Source organism: Tauraco erythrolophus, chromosome 5 (genome assembly GCF_009769465.1).
Source record: "Tauraco erythrolophus isolate bTauEry1 chromosome 5, bTauEry1.pri, whole genome shotgun sequence".
Lineage (NCBI taxonomy): Eukaryota > Metazoa > Chordata > Aves > Musophagiformes > Musophagidae > Tauraco > Tauraco erythrolophus.
Genome location: NC_141469.1, coordinates 1,049,060 through 1,064,866, shown reverse-complemented (window position 1 = coordinate 1,064,866; position 15,807 = coordinate 1,049,060). Strand labels below are relative to the sequence as shown.

The window sequence follows — 15,807 nt, the reverse complement described above, 5'->3', positions numbered from 1 at the left end:
GTCCCTTCCAACTCTAGCCATTCTATGATTCTGTGATTCTATGATATATCCACAGCCTGAAAGACACGAGGCACGTCTGTGAGCAACTCACCTTAGGCAACAACTGCTCTTCTACCTCCAGACTGCTCGTTTTCCCTGGATACCGTAGCAGCCACAGGCAACGCAACACTCTGGCTGTAATGGAATAGTTGTGATAGCCGATGTAAACTGGAAATGATAACAGTGTGGCCTGGCTGCTCCCTGAGCAGCTCTGAGTACCTGACACCCTCACTGGCTGCTGCTGACGTTCAAGAACTCACCATATTATCACAAATATCCAACGCTTCCTTAACTGACACCCATGGCTGCCAGCATGAAGGGCCAACATGACTCAACTTGCCACGAAACCAAGTGACCTGTATGTTAGTAAAGGCTTAAAAGAGACAGCTCTCGTTCCACGATAAAGATGTCATTGTGTCTTGTAATTCCTTCCTGGCGTGGCGTAGAACTTCATTTGATGGCACCTGAGCTCTTTAAGGCTAATTAAGAGCTCTTTAAGAGCAACGGTCACTAATCCCTCAGACATTACCCGCCAGCTAATGCAGCCTGGCTGACGCTGCGCACACGGATCGCAGTAAATCACTTCCCAGGCTGTGTTGTTACCAGTAAGGATGTCACTGGGAACACACGGCTTTGGGGAAGCCAGCGTGAGAAGCTCCCGTGCCTTCCTCAGCCCCGGCCTCTTGTTCCCACCTCTGCAGTGCAGCTGTTGCACCGTCTCCTCGGTTATTTCACCACCAGTATCACAGAGCCATAGTATAAAATGGGACCTTCTCACAACAATAAGAAAGAATCATCCTAAAAATAAAATGACCAGCACTGCAATCAAGAAAAAGTCCTGTCTGTAATGACGAACGCCTCAGAAATCTCAGCCCATTCCTGTTCCCAGCTCTCAAAATAACTCCCAAAAGTCCTCTGCTGAAACTCTGATTTGACTGCATGTTAATGAGAAACACTACTCCTTTCTGGATTAATCTGTCCAAAACTTAGTAAACGAGCACGATAACTGTTGGTAATTAGGAAATATCTTTGAACCAGAGACAAAATAAGGAGAGGCCAATAAAGGAGGACTCTGAGAAACTCACCATGGTGCCACACAACTAGCCTGAATGTCCTGCCTAAACAGTAAATTTCAATTTCTTCAGAAGGGAAGCAATTTATTCGCTGTCTGAACTTGTGCCACCAGCTTTACACTTCTTACTGTCAACAAATCACATAGGTACTCAAAAAACATGCATGAAACCCAAACTTCTGTGCTCTTACGCCTCCTGCTACAGACATATGCTTCTCATCCAGGATTTCTTTCGGTAAATGATTACCATAATTTGGCATTTCCTTTCAGACTGGGTGGTGAAAGGAGCAGGACATGCACTGGCTTATATGGAATTACAAGTAGTCCTTTCAGAATGCACTATGGTGAATTCAAGACATGACACATCGTTCTTAATTAGTAACTTCTTAAACTTAAGTATCAGAAAACAGCAATGAAAAACGTACATGACGAAAAGTACTACTGCGATAGAAAGCTTTGGACAGGATCTCCTTGTCTACCATGGCAGGAATGTTTACACCAAAACAAGGAATACATCAGCTTTTTCATTCTGAATGTGTATTTCAGTAGACAGTGCTTCAAAGGGCGATGATAAACTGGGCTCTGTCTTGAAACTGGGCATAAAGGACTCAAAATTTCAATGAAGCTGCACAAATATACTCCAGAACTCATTTTTTCCCCTTCCTGTCCAATTCGATACCTTGAAACTCAAGCCTTATTCCTTCGAGGTTCTAATAACAGGCTATGAGTTCAAGTGGGATCTGCAGCTATTCCCTCTCCCACACTTGCCTGCCGTACTTCCAAAACTCATGTGAGAGCTGAACAGCGTGACGTTCAAGTCAACAAGTGCACACCCTGCTCATTTTGCAACGTCTGCTGGAAGGAAATTGTTTTCAAACTCTGGTTTAGTAACCATTCCCTACTCAAAACCAGCGATGCATCTCCCTCGCTACGGCGCGAGCCAAATCCTTACGAAGGAAGAATTGTGCGGTGGTGCACGACTAACCACCGCTCGTACGGAATGACATAAAGCACCTGAGCCCGTCGCTGCTCCTGGTGCACAGAACTGGATAATTTCTTACCTGCAATACTTTCCAAAGCCACTTGCCTTTCAAAAAGCATTTAAAAATCCACAGAGCTGAGAGGTGCAGTGTGGTTACGGGACCTTTGCAGCTCTACGTGTGGAACTTCAAGCTTTCACCAAGATGGCTCCAAGTTAACACAACTGAACACAGGAACATACTCAGGCTGCACAAATGCTTTGAACATGGCACTTGGTAATTACTCTTTAAGGTGCTACTGCTTGAAAACCGTTTATGTCCCAACTGCATTAGGTTGTTAGTTCCTTCTGTGCTCACGGAGGGTTTCGTCACTCTTGAAACGCTCCTCACGCTCCACCTGCGATCAGTACCAAATTTGCAGTCAACACAAAAGTGACAATAGGAAGAGTGGTAGAATAGCCATGTTAATGTGATGGGACGTCTTCTAAGATTCAAGGTTGGATAGAAGGTTCAAACTCTGCCAAAGTGACTGTCACCACATAAGTGCTTTGCCAGGATTCATGAACCACCCATTGTTACAGGTGACACACAGTCACAGAGTTCTGGCAAAAACTTGACTACAGTTTTCGTAATGGTGGTCCTTGCTGCTCTGAGAAATGTCACCCTCCTGTTACCAGCCCAAAATGATCAGCTTATTAGCATAAATCACACTGGGACCAACCGTGGTTGCACCACCCTCAATGGCAGAGTTCAGAATCCTGAAAGGAGGAGGCAAGGTGAAACACGGGATCACAGCTGTGGACTTCAGGACAGCAGACTTGGCGCTCTTCAGGGATCTGCTCAGAAGAATCTCCTGGGAGACCATCCCAGAGAGCTGAGATGTTCAGGAGCATCGGCTGATTTTCAAGTATCACCTCCTCACCAAGCTCAAGAGTGGTCCATCCCAGCAAGCAGGACATCAAGCGAAGGCGGCAGGAGGCCCGTGTGGATGAACAAGGAGCTCCTCACGAAACTCCCAAAACAAAAACATACAGAGGTTGTGAAGTCTCCATCCTCAGAGATATGCAAAATTCAATTTGACAAGGTCCTGAGCAACCTGCTCCAGCTGACCCTGCTTTGAACAGGTAGGAGGTGTGTGCGCACGTGTGTGTCTGCGATCGTATGAGCGTGGACTGGGCGTTCTCCAGAGGGCTCGTCCAACCTTATTCTCTCATGTCGTTGTGTGACACTGTGATTCTCCATCCAGCTCAGGAAGAGGTAAGGATGTCTGGTTCGGTGATACCATCAGCAGTTCCAACCCAGGGTCTTCATGCAATGATTTGTTGAGGAGTTTTTCTGAAATAGGGAGTGAGAAATCTCTGAAGTCAGATGTGGGACATTGGAATCCAAATAAATCTGAAAGATATCTTTGGGAGATAAAGGGAAGTAGGAATCTTTTTCCAAAACAAAATGAAGCCTGAAGAGAGAGTAAGGGTTACATTTTTGAGATGGCATACAGCGAACCTCAAAGTAATAAAGTTTTGTTCACGTCAGCTTCAGAGAGGGAAAACATTTTTAGTTGTGGTGATAGATTTGACGCTAGGATCAGAAAAAGGTGAACTGGGGAAGTTCTCACTCTCAGGGCTGTGTTACAAATGAGACAGTGAATGCTGATCTCATAACGTTGCTCCACTTATTTCCTGGCAGCTCCGGGGAATACCTAGTCTCTAAGTTTTGCTCCATCAGACCTCCCGGGTAGTGGGAAAGTCAGAGTTGCCTTTGGGCCATCTCAAAGATTCCTAGGAAGGATAGGCTAAGCATGAAGGAGAAAAAAAATGTCTCAAAGTATCTCAACTCCTCTAAGACTCACAAAATTCTTAGTGGATTTAGCGGAACAGAACTTGCTCAAATGTCTCAGGTACAACAGTAAAACTGAAATACATGAGGACAGTCCTTTCAGGACAGAACCTTTTAAATGTCATTGAAGCCAAAAAGCCGATGCAAACATAAAGTCTAACCAAGAAGAAGGGGTCCTAGGTCTCCTGCATTTCCCATTTACCCTCTGACAGTCTATGAGAAACTCTTCTGGAGGACATCTTACTACCCAAGGAGTTTTGTCCTCCAAAACTGCAGAAATCGTGGAGATTTTGGAGGAGGAATGGAAATCTTTTGTGAAGAACATGTGTAAATGACAGGATGAACCTTATGAAAGACTGCAAGCCAGTGTGCAGTCACGTATGCCACTTCAGAAGTGAAAAGAGTAAAAGATATGCTGGAATCAAAGTCTGGAACGACTCTTGACGGTTCCCAAGCTCTCCGGTGATTACGCTTAAAAAGAACGGGGAAGTGATATTGGTTTGGCTCAGTGACTGCCCCAGTGCATGGTTTCCTGGTTAACTGTACTGGAAATTGATACCTCAACAGGTTGGACTTCACAAACAGGTATTGGCAGACCTTCGGGGAAAAAAGTGCTGGGGAAAACGCCTTCCTGTAGGTTTTAGCTTTGATCTACATGAAAGATTCCGATTTGGGTTTGGCATCGACCGCTAATGGTGTGTGTCAACACTGCTCTTCATGCCAAACTGAAGTGAGTTAATTCCTGTATTCTAATTACGTTACTTTTTATAGGAGTAAATGAGCTGTGGGCTGGAAGTAAGAGAAACAGGGATTATATAAAAGTAATTTTCCCATCTTTCATTGAACCCCAATGACAAATACTTTTCCTACAATAAATAGGAGGCGATTCCTTTTATTCAAAGAGAATCCAAGCCCAGAAAGGACAAACACTGGAGCATAATACTGAAGAGAGGGTATGATGGGAATGGCAGAAGACGAGTAGGGCTTTCAGAAGTTCAGGACACACCTTAGGAATTGCTAAAGGTATAAAACCACTTGCAAATCGAAACATGACAGTTCCGGCTAGCTCAGATCTCCGTTGATGGTGGTTGGGCAAACATCAAGTCATACTGTACACAAATCAGTCATACAGAAATAGGATCTACCTCGGATGAAGAAAATCAGTCTGAGCAGGAGTTGTCTAGATCAGATTACAAATCTACTTTCACCTGTCAAGTGACTTTCTTTTGAAGAGTTAAAGAAGAGCTTCATCACTTTCCCCCGAGCGCCGGGCCAATGGCAGATGCACTAGAAACTCAGCACGTGAGGAGGTATGATTCAGAGTAGAACTACCAGGATGGTTAGACACAGAATTACGCTGCTAAACAACGGTATTTTTCATTTCCAGATCACAAAACCGGAGAAACTTCACACACAAACAGAGTTGCTTTCGAAAAGCACAACTGCAGGCAACCTATGGAGGCTTAAAACCCACCAATTCTGTCTTTCTGTCTTGAAACCTGGCGTCCAGCTTTGAAAATCTAGAGAGTGAGTGCTTGGAAAAAAAAAAAAAAAACAAGGTGCAAATTCACAAACCCTCCCTGTCACGCAAGCATTTTGGTTTGCTCTTACATATTTATGTAAGGAGGAGTGGGTGAAGGCAAAACAGGTCATACCTAAAGCCTTTATTGGACCTGCTGCTGGCTTTTGCTCAGTGTTACACCCTCCACTGGAGTGAAAGGGAGTTCTCCACAGCAGGAGTTGCCAAGATGGCAGAACAATGTCAATTATTCCCTGGGGATTTCAATGTGATATAGGAACAAAATGACAACATGAAATGAAGGAAGGAAGAGGGAAAGCTGGTGACAAAATAAATCAGTTGGATGCCCCTGAAAACCAGTACCAATCAGGAAAAGTACACACTGGAGGTGCTGTCTTGGCTCTTTTTTTCCTGAGGAGGAGGACTGGGTGGGAAGAGACAGGACCTGGGGCCTGCTGCCATCTCAGCTGACTTTGCTGACTTCTGCCCAGCATCTGGAACAACTGCAGGAGGAAGCAGAACACCCAGGTCCAACTGCTTTGCAAATCCTTCTTTGTACCTACTACAGGGGAAACCAATCTCTTCCACAGCAAATACTCAAAATCAACACACCGCAGAGCAGAACCAACACAAATTGTTAATGTGCAAAAATCAATGCAATAAAAAAAAAAAAAGATGAAATAAAAAATGCCCTGATGATTTACACACAGGAATTTGAGGCCAATGCACCCTCTTCTGTCTCCTGTCAGCTGTTGTGCTTTGCATCATCTCACTGGCTCGGAGTTCAGGACATTATTTTCTCCAGATTCAGATCCGATGCTGGAAGCACGACTCCATTGCTTTTCATTTACTCCTGATTTACACTAGTGGGCAGATGATGAGTGTGATAGCCACGTAGCACAGGGTTGTCAATTCTGCTTTGCTTTACAATAGCCTTGAAAATGTGACAGGTTTGGAAAAACTGGCATCGTTTTATCCTCCTCCCTCAAGCAGTTTAACGTTACGTAGCAAATACACTTCTAGTTTGGCATAACTTGCAAAGGGTAGGCCAGGGAGTAGGGGAGGGAGTGTGAGCAAGTGCTACTCCTAAGTATCTTCTCTAGTCCTTTCCTCACTGTCAACTACTGCTTCTGCTCAGTCCTGGAAGCCTTGGCCTTGTCACACTGAATAAAATATTTGTTTGAGTAACGCTTTGGTTCATGTATTGTGATTGGTTTTCAGTTACTTACGATGATTAATGAAAAAAGGTATTTATTTAATAAGACAACACATGGTGATATCAGCTGAAATACCGGAAAGTTCCTGAGTAATCCTACAGCATTTTTTTTTTTTCTCTTAAAAATGCAACTACTGCAATTAAACCACAGTGGTCACTTTTTTGAAGAAGAAGAAGTTGCTGCATGTTGAGTAGCATGAACATCCTGACATCCTGATCATGCTTCAAGCAGCATCCTGTCAGTGTTTTTTCTTTTCTTCCTTTTTTTTTTTTTTCAATACTACTTCCCTTTCTGGAGATGACTTCATTTCCTATGCAGTTACTACACACATGGGAAAACCCCAGGAACACACACGGGCAGATATTTTCCATCAGACCCGATTGATTTTGATCATATTGTGAATCGGACAAAGGGCACAGAAAGGAAGGACTGCAATTCTGGATTCCTTCAAACTGCTGAAAAATGTGAATGAAGTTCTGAGTTAGCCATAAGTGTTCTGCTCGAGGCTCAGGGACGTCGCTGAAGCGACCTTCAACATTGCCATTAATGACGTTGAGAAGCCCAGCTGCAAAGGTGTTAAATGCATGGCACTAGAACCCAGAACAGGTGGCATGATGAACAAAGGGAAATGAAGCTGGCTCACAGAAATATCAGAAGAGGCAGAAAGAAGTGATAGCGGTGGGTTTAGATGTTTTATGTAATTGGGTATTGCTGGAGCACTTGCCTGTGCTGCAGGGAGATCCACGGCACGGGTTCTCTCGAGACGGAACTTGAAGGTGCTTCTCCTGCCTCTAAACCAGAGATTTCATCAGCAGTGTCGGTGGAAAAAAGTACTCACCAACACAGGTGTTGCAAGTGTTCTTCTCTGCAGCAAGAACCACAGGCCGCACGGAAAATACAGGAATAGGGATCATCATCTCCCGCGCGGTGAGGAAGTAGCACTGCGGTACAGCAGAGCTCTGGCTCTCATCCTTGTTCTCAGAAGACTTTGTGCAACCTGATGACTAATTAATACTCCTCTGTTAAAGCACTTGCACAGTGACCTTTGTAACACCTGCCTGATATAAAGAATTGATTAAGAAATTCCACTCCACGTCCATCACTTCTAGAAACGAAGGCCATTTCCATTCTCATTAACGGTGGTAACAGCAGACACCAACGGCTTCTCCTGCAGAGACAGCCACAGGAATTTCAGAGAGCCTTTCCTGAGAAGAAGGGCTCATGAAAACGAGTTAGGCTTTCAGCAGCACGTATTAACAAACAAAAGAGAACAAACATGTTTGTAGAGGGCTGACCCAGCCACTGCTGGAGCAGATGATGAAGACGGGTACTAAGCACATATCTCATGGGTGCATTTCTATTTACAGCCATTTATTCCGTATCTTTCACAGAAAAGTCAGTCAGTGTGACAGTTGACAAAATCTTGGGGGCTTTGTTGCTATCTAATTAAGAAAAGACACATACTTCTGGCATTTTTAAGTTCTCTGTTTAGCCCTCTCCAGTCAAAGTGCCCCCGGTGAGGTTCACAGTAGAGACTGTCTCACCGCCGAAATACGGATGACACTGAAGACCCAGGCTGCCAGACAAAGACACAAAGAAGGTGAGATATTTTCCCTTGGCAGATCAAAAGTATGCCTAGATTTTGCATGCAGGGTCACAGAAGTATAAGAAAATAAGAAGAAGACTTTGCTGGAAGGAAATCTAAAGCTCAAGCAGGACTACCTCTTCCTGCTGAACTCAGGATTCTGTAAAAAAAGCCCCAGCAGGACTCGTCACGTTCACTGACTCAGCTGCTCAGCTATTTCTAAGTGATCTTTTACATGTCTGGATCTAAAATTCCAGGCACAAGGCAGGATTTCTAAAAATACCGGTGAGCAATCGTTGAGGGAGATGAGGAGAGAGCCGAGCAAGACGTTCCCCAGCGGAAGGAAATTCCCACTGCTCACGGGAGCAGAAGGAAACGTGAAGTTCCAGGTCACTCGCAAGTCAGGGAAATTTTGGGAGAAGCACACAGAGAATGACCTGAGAAACTCCAAGTATTTCACTCGGGTACTCAGGCTCCCTCTTGCCCTTCGCTACACCACAGCGTAACTGATGCGGAAGCCTTGATTAGTGGAATTAGCAAATTTTATGCCTGTAGTAGCACCTGCAGACGGGCACAGAGCAGTCTGGGTATTAGGAAAAAATTTTTTACCATGAGAGTTGTAGAACACTGGAACAGGTTGCCCAGAGAGGTGGTGGATGCTCCATCCCTGGAGACGTTCAAGGCCAGGTTGGATGAGGCCCTGAGCAACCTGATCTAGTTGGAGATATCCCTGTTCCTTGCAGGGGGGTTGGACTAGATGACCTTTGAAGGTCCCTTCCAGCCCTAACCATTCTGTGATTCTATGATTCTATGTGATTTTGACAGGGATTCCGTACCACACATCACGGTCCAGAGTTGGACACAGGACAGCCTGCATTCCTGTGTGCCAAAAAATGATATAATAATGATAATAATAATTTCTCATATATCTTATCACTTGGTGGATGTTCAGGCACTCTTACGCCAAGAAAACTGAAGCTTCTCAATGACTGTATTTATGACCCGTATGACAAAAAAGGTGTTTATCAGCGGGAGGCTACCAGATGTTGTTTATGATATTTAAGCCTTCGGAATTACTCGTCAGTCGAGACTGCATGCATTAGAAATTCAGCAGCTTTTAATTCACCTGCCTCACATCTCCAAAACTAGGTCCTTGTAAATAAATTGAAACAGCATCTCCTCTCTTTTGCCCAGATCACAAGAGTTTACAATAAAACATGTGATATTTTCTTTTACGGTTCATCTTTTCTGACTTCTCTCCGTAACCACAAGAGGAATTTTATCTTTGTGGACTGTGGTTTTTTGCAGGCCAAGTCTTCCTTCACTACCTCTTAAATGACACGTCAAAGCACGGGCTCCACAACTCTACCCAGTTGTTCCCACGGCTCCATATCAAGATCTGTCATGCTGTAAGCATTATGTCATATATGACAGATGTAAGACAGCTAAGCCCTTTCTTTATATTTGAGTAGTAACACACAAGAGGCACAAACATCCCACCTGTCTGGATCAAGCAAGCAGAAATAACGCTCCCTTAAAACACAGCAGGCAGCAGGTTTTACACAAAGCGGACAAAGAATAACACCTTCCTTGCATATACTCTACAGAAGCAACAATTTCATCTCTCAGCTAACGAAAATCATTAACAAAATGAAAGACAAAGAACAGTTCCTCGGGTTTTTTTGGCAAAGAGGTCTACACTCCCCAAGCAGAGCAATTCATACTTCCATTTTCTCCTTGTGTGCAGGCCAGGAGACATTTCCACTGATACTCTAATTTGCATTTCTGTAAACAGTTGGCTGTGCATGGAAATGGTGTCTTAGAGGGAAATAAAAAGTCCGGAGGTAGGAACGAACAACTCAGTCTATGCTGCTGTCAGGCAACAGGACAACATTTTGTAAAAAGAGACCACCTGGAGATGTGATAAAGGTCTACAGAACTATGAAGGAGACGGAAATCTGGGATAAGGATGAGTGTCTAACCCTTGTTTTCCCATAAAGTAATCAGAAGTCATCAAATGAAACCAGGATCAGGGTGGGAGACTAGGAGGGATAAGTCTCAAACACACTTATCTTTTCTTCCATGCTGATGGACATCTGCTGACAGCCACGAGTGACAAAAGGACGCTCACCAGGCAGACCTCTGGTTTGCCCTAGACGGGCTGTACTTAAGTGCTATGTGCTCACATGAGCTCACCCACCTATGCTCACTGCAAGCTGAAAATTTACAGGAAAACCAGGTGCTTAATTCCATATCTACATAAGTTATTAGGCTGCTACTCAGAACACGTCCTCTAAGCCTGCTTAGGAACGTCACGGTGTAAAACCGCAGGCACTGCTACGTGCGGTAACATGAAGTGAATCTCAGCCTGGCACACATAAATCTGTGTCCTTCATGATGAGTCAGAGAAGATAAGCCCATAGTCCTTCAGATCTGGTCCTATGCTTTGCTCCTTTCACTGTCTCCATCACCGAGCAGAAGAACAGTATCGGGATTCCATAATGTTTAACCAAAAAAATCCCCACTTGTGTTTCAGTATTATTTTCTGTTGTTAATAAAAATGGTTCTACATCTCTGACCTTATCTGAATAATCCTCCCTCGTGATTCCATCTTCACTTTTCCTTTATTCCTTTCCTTCACTTTTCCTTATTTCATCATGATCAGAAGAAACCTTCTCTTTACAGGGTCCAATTTAAATTTGCAGAAGTGCCTCAATTTGTTTCAGAAGCAGAATCTTGCAGCAGCTTTTAGAATTTTCCTCTGCCCAAATTCAAAGCAGCAAACAGTTCTGTCTTCAGAAGAAGCAGTCATCCTCAAAAAAAAACGCACCTGACAGGTAAAGCAATTCATCATATCATAATAATATGTTCCAATAGTACGACAAAGTCAGGCTGGATTCTGTTGCTTATTTCAGTGATGCCAGGTTTTAATGTCTCAAAAAGTACTGTAAGTATTTCTGCAGAAGTTATCTCAGCATAGAAAGAAAGATATTTTAAAATGTAATTGCATGTAAGGACAAGGGGAGCTCATAAAAATCCTGTGCTAGCACCTATCATTTCTACAACGTGTTAGCTCCTACTCCTATCATGTCTTAAAATGAAAAAAAAAAAGATCAAAGCCTAAAGACACAAGGATGGAAAATCACAGACCAAATGACTTCCACCAGAAGTGGAAATTTAGAAAGAGTCACATAATAATAACAGCAGCAGAAGTACGACGGGACAGAAGAAAATAATCCCAAGAAATAGAGTATTTATGTACACCAAAGCCCTACAGATTCCATGAAGCTAAGTGCATGTTGTACACATTCGATGTTTGTCTGTTTCTTTAATTAATAAAGTGTTTTCTGTTGAGGAAAAGCAGTGTTGTGCCATCGAGGGAAAGGGGCTCTCCCACCCACCTGTGACTCATTTCACAGTAGCATCTCACCAGTTTGGAGTTTCCCCTGGCATGACCGGCGGCCGAGGCAGTATATAAGCAGGGCAGGTCCTGGAGCACGGGCACCAGCCACCCCTGGGGCTGCAGGAGTCTCCTCGCTACAGAACCAGCCCAGGCCACACGGGGAACCAACTCTCCTGCATCATGATGGGCAAGGCTGCGGCTGTGCTCCTGACCCTCCTCCTGATCTCGGTGCTTGGAACGAAAGGTGAGGAAACCCTTCCTGGAGCTCTCCTAACGCCCTGCTGGTGTCAGCGCCGACGGAGGAGCTGCCATGCTGTCCTGCAAGTGCAGCAAGCAACTATTCTAACACCGTAAGCAAAAAGAACATCTTCTCTTTTCTGTGGAAACAGCAAAACAGCCCGCCTTGTTTCTTTCTTGTTTTACAGGCAAGGCCCTGCCACGCTCAGCGGTCGAACTGCGGTGCCAGTGCATAGGCACCCACTCCAAGTTCATCCATCCCAAGTTCATTCAGAACGTCAACCTCACCCCCAGCGGGCCTCACTGCAAGAACGTCGAAGTCATGTAAGTGTTTTTGCAAAATCCTCCCGATTACTTAGCAAGAAGGAAGCAGATTTGACACGAGGGATGATGTAAATGTTCTCTGAACGGTGGAGGAACCAGCAGCTACGCGTTCTAAGTTGCGTGTTCTTTGTGCCTATCTCTGCTTTTTAAACACCACAGGCAATAATTTAACCTAAACCCACAGTCATCAGGCAGCAAATAACTTCCTAAAGCTCTGCGTTCCACCAACATAGGAGAAGAGAATGAAACTTGCTGAGCAGGTGATCGAAACATGATTTTTAATGGTTAGCTGAAAAATATGATCACACTTCTACTGAAGTCAATGAAAAAACTACCTCTAGATACAAATCCTGCGATCCAGAACTCTCACTGTAACAAAATTCCCATGGACAAGGCAGTACAGTTTCTGAATCAAGATGGAAAGGTTTAGTCCTTTGAATCAGTTGAATCAAGATGGAAAGGTTCAACACCATCACAAATACAGGGCTAGCTGGAGGAAAAAAAAGAAGTAATTTTGATACAAGTGAGAGTCCTGCAAATAGAACAGAATCACAGAAGGGTTTGGGTTGGAAGGGACCTCAAAGATCATCTCGGTCCAACCCTCCTGCCATGGGCAGGGACACCCTCCACTACACCAGGCTGCCCAAAGCCCCATCCAACCTGGCCTTGAACACTGCCAGGGATGGGGCAGCCACAGCTTCTCTGGGCAACCTGTTCCAGTGCCTCAGCACCCTCTGAGTGAAAAATTTCTTCCTTATATCTAATCTTAATGCAGTCAGACAAACAGATACGAGAAGATACGAAACCATTAAAACCCCCCCAACTTTACACTAGGCTACAGCCTCAGCTGACTCAGCTGAAAGGAGAGAAGGTGTAAGTGTACACCTAGAGTGATGTTACAAAAGGGAAACTGCCTCGGAATTCACCAAGTAGACCTTTTCCCTTCCTTTTTCCTCTGCTGCAGAGCCACCCTGACTGACGGCAGAGAAGTGTGCCTGGAGCCCACGGCTCTCTGGGTGAAGCGGATCATCAAGGAAATTCTGGACAAGTGAGTCACTCGTTCTCAGCGCGCGCCGCGTATCAAAAAATCAGATTTTAAACGAGCCAGCAAGCATGTTCGGTGTAAAGCATTCCAAAATTCTGTCTCCTCAGGCAGTTCCTACTGGTTGTGTTCTCTAACTGGGACGAACACTGTGACAGCTTTGAGCTTTAATTTTAGCAGTAGCTTCAGCCCCTCACCGTGCCACACATCCCACGTCTCTCGGAAGGCACAAGCGTAGTGAAAACCTGCAGCTCGAGTGCTCAGGAAATCCAGGCGTGAACTGACTGGTTTTCCCTGGCTTGCCATGGCAGAAAGCAACGATTAGTTTGGATGAGTGGGGGGAAATGAGGCCCCAGAGGGGCCAAGTGAAGCGTCGCAGTACTACTCAGTAGTAGTACTCTACTCACAGCTGCTGAGTACTCGTGGGAAGGTCCCACCGTACCGGTGTCCCTCGGGTCCAGCGACAGCTTTGAAGGGCCTCGGACACAGAAGCACAAACCCTTAGTGGTGGATTTCACCTGATTCCAGCGAGTGATACCTGTTCCATGGACAATATCTAATTGTCTCCTTTTCCATGTTCTTTCTCTCTAGGGCAAACGCCAAACCTGAGACGATGTCCTAAGATGAAGAAGAAAAATGTCCTAACTCTTCCAGGAATACCCTGGGAGAGATGCTCATCCAGCTTCTGGCAGCTCACCTCCTCCTGCCTCCTACATTCACACTTCTAACAGCACCCAGACAGTACGGATTCCCTGGTTTTGTAGTTAGCAGACAACAGTACCTTAAGTCTTTTAAAGAGGTCTCGTTATGTGGGAGAGAAACCACTGACACCAGAAAAAGCTGGCACAAAAACTGGCTGGTGAAAGGAGACGGAGACGCTTCTGGAGTCATTTTTGCTAAACACAGCTGGATCGGTGCAGTGCACTTTGGGCAAAGCTTTCACCAGATGACACCTTCCCTTTTTGCTAACGGTTTAGGAACAGACGGGTGACTCCTTCTCCCCAGGAAGGCACGGACAGGTAGCACCAACTGTGCCTATGGCACTGCCGCTCGGAGCGGGCGACTGACCGGGAGAGGGCAGCTGGCAAAATCCGGAAGCCAAAATTCTGAGACTCCAGTTTTTGTGCCATTGTTTTCAGGATATTATTTATTGTGAATTAGCGTTGTGAAGGTATAAACATATATTGTAATGCCATCTTTTGGTTAGAAAAAAGCACTTTATTTTTTTATGTTTATATTTTAATTTATTGACTCGTGCATATTTATTTACTTTTGCATAAGAATGGAGTAGGTCTTCAATATCTATTTATTTATTTATTTATCTATCTATCTATCTGTGGGAAAGTATTTATGTTTATATGCCTAATAAATGCTTGTTGAAACGTTTCACTGCAATATTGTGTGTTATTAATTTCCGTATTGGAACACAGAACTGAAAAAGAGGATGCATTTTCTTTCGTTTTGTATCACAAAAAGTGTTCTCAGAAGGGCAAGTGGTGGCTGAGTTGTCGGGGACAGCTAATTATAAGAGGAAATTCTTGCCTCTGGGGAGTGCAGATCGTTTTCGATAGAGGGAATTATAAAAGTGATCTACTTTCTTCCTCTTTTTTTTCCCAGACTCAGTGTTTCCAGAGGTCTGGGTGATAAAATTCATGGATAGAAAATAACAAAAAAATAATGGTTAGTCACAGAAAGTCCAAGGCCACAGCAGGCGTCAGCTGAGAGTCTGGCACTGACCAAGGTTTTTCCTTAACCTAAATAAGGAGGGAAACCTGGGAAAGTGAGCATCCTCCCCAATTCCAGCGAGGAGGGAGGGCTGGACCAGGAGAAATCCCAAGAAACAGAGCTCCTACTGTACAGCCACGCATCTGCCTGTGACACAAAGAAACGGCTGGAATATGAGAGGCAAACACTTGAGCAAATGGAAAAGTTGAGCAAAAGTTTTGATGTTTGTTTTCCTTCACTCTTTTCCCATAAGGAGCTACTCCACATTCTGCACAAGCAGCTCCTGTTTGCTCACGGTGCAAGATAAAAAGGGAGTTTCTGGTACTGTTTGAGCGAGCTCTTGTGCAAGATGACAACTGTTCCCACCACGCTTCGCTCCCTGTGCCCATCCCTGCCCCTGTCCCCCAGCACCGCGTTCCACAGCCTGCTAGACCTGATCCTCAGAATGCCAGGGACAGAAAAGTTTCTCAAGGCAACAGGTATTGTTCAGACTTGTCTTATGACACTAAGCCTTCCTGTTTTCTGAGGGGTTTTCACAAGTGGGATTCTTGCAGATATCTAATTTGGAGCTCAGCAGGTCAGAAATACCAGCCAAGAATGGGGAGAGGCGGGGAGCAATCACTTTCTCTGCAGGTCCATAAAAGTATGTGTGTATCCTAAAGGACTGGCACCAGTTTTAGTGCTGTACAGACACTTACAGTAAGCCAGCCAAATCCCAGTCACGTTACTGGGAGCTGAATCACGGCCAAGGAAAGGCTCTTCTCATAAATTCTTCTGGCCAAAACGTCAGCAAGGGCTGTGCTCCCAGGACCCCGGGCAGGGCACCCG

The 15,807-nt window shown here is 44.8% G+C and overlaps 1 protein-coding gene across 1 annotated transcript; it reads left to right on the top strand.

Moving 5' to 3' along the window:
* The first annotated feature begins 11,831 nt into the window (after positions 1–11,831).
* LOC104370826 (interleukin-8) lies at positions 11,832–13,876 on the top strand. The gene is made up of 4 exons (XM_009986740.2): positions 11,832–11,895; positions 12,077–12,212; positions 13,177–13,260; positions 13,846–13,876. The coding sequence occupies exons 1-4, from the start codon at positions 11,832–11,834 to the stop codon at positions 13,874–13,876; spliced, it is 315 nt and encodes a 104-aa protein (XP_009985042.2).
* Positions 13,877–15,807: the final 1,931 nt, after the last annotated feature.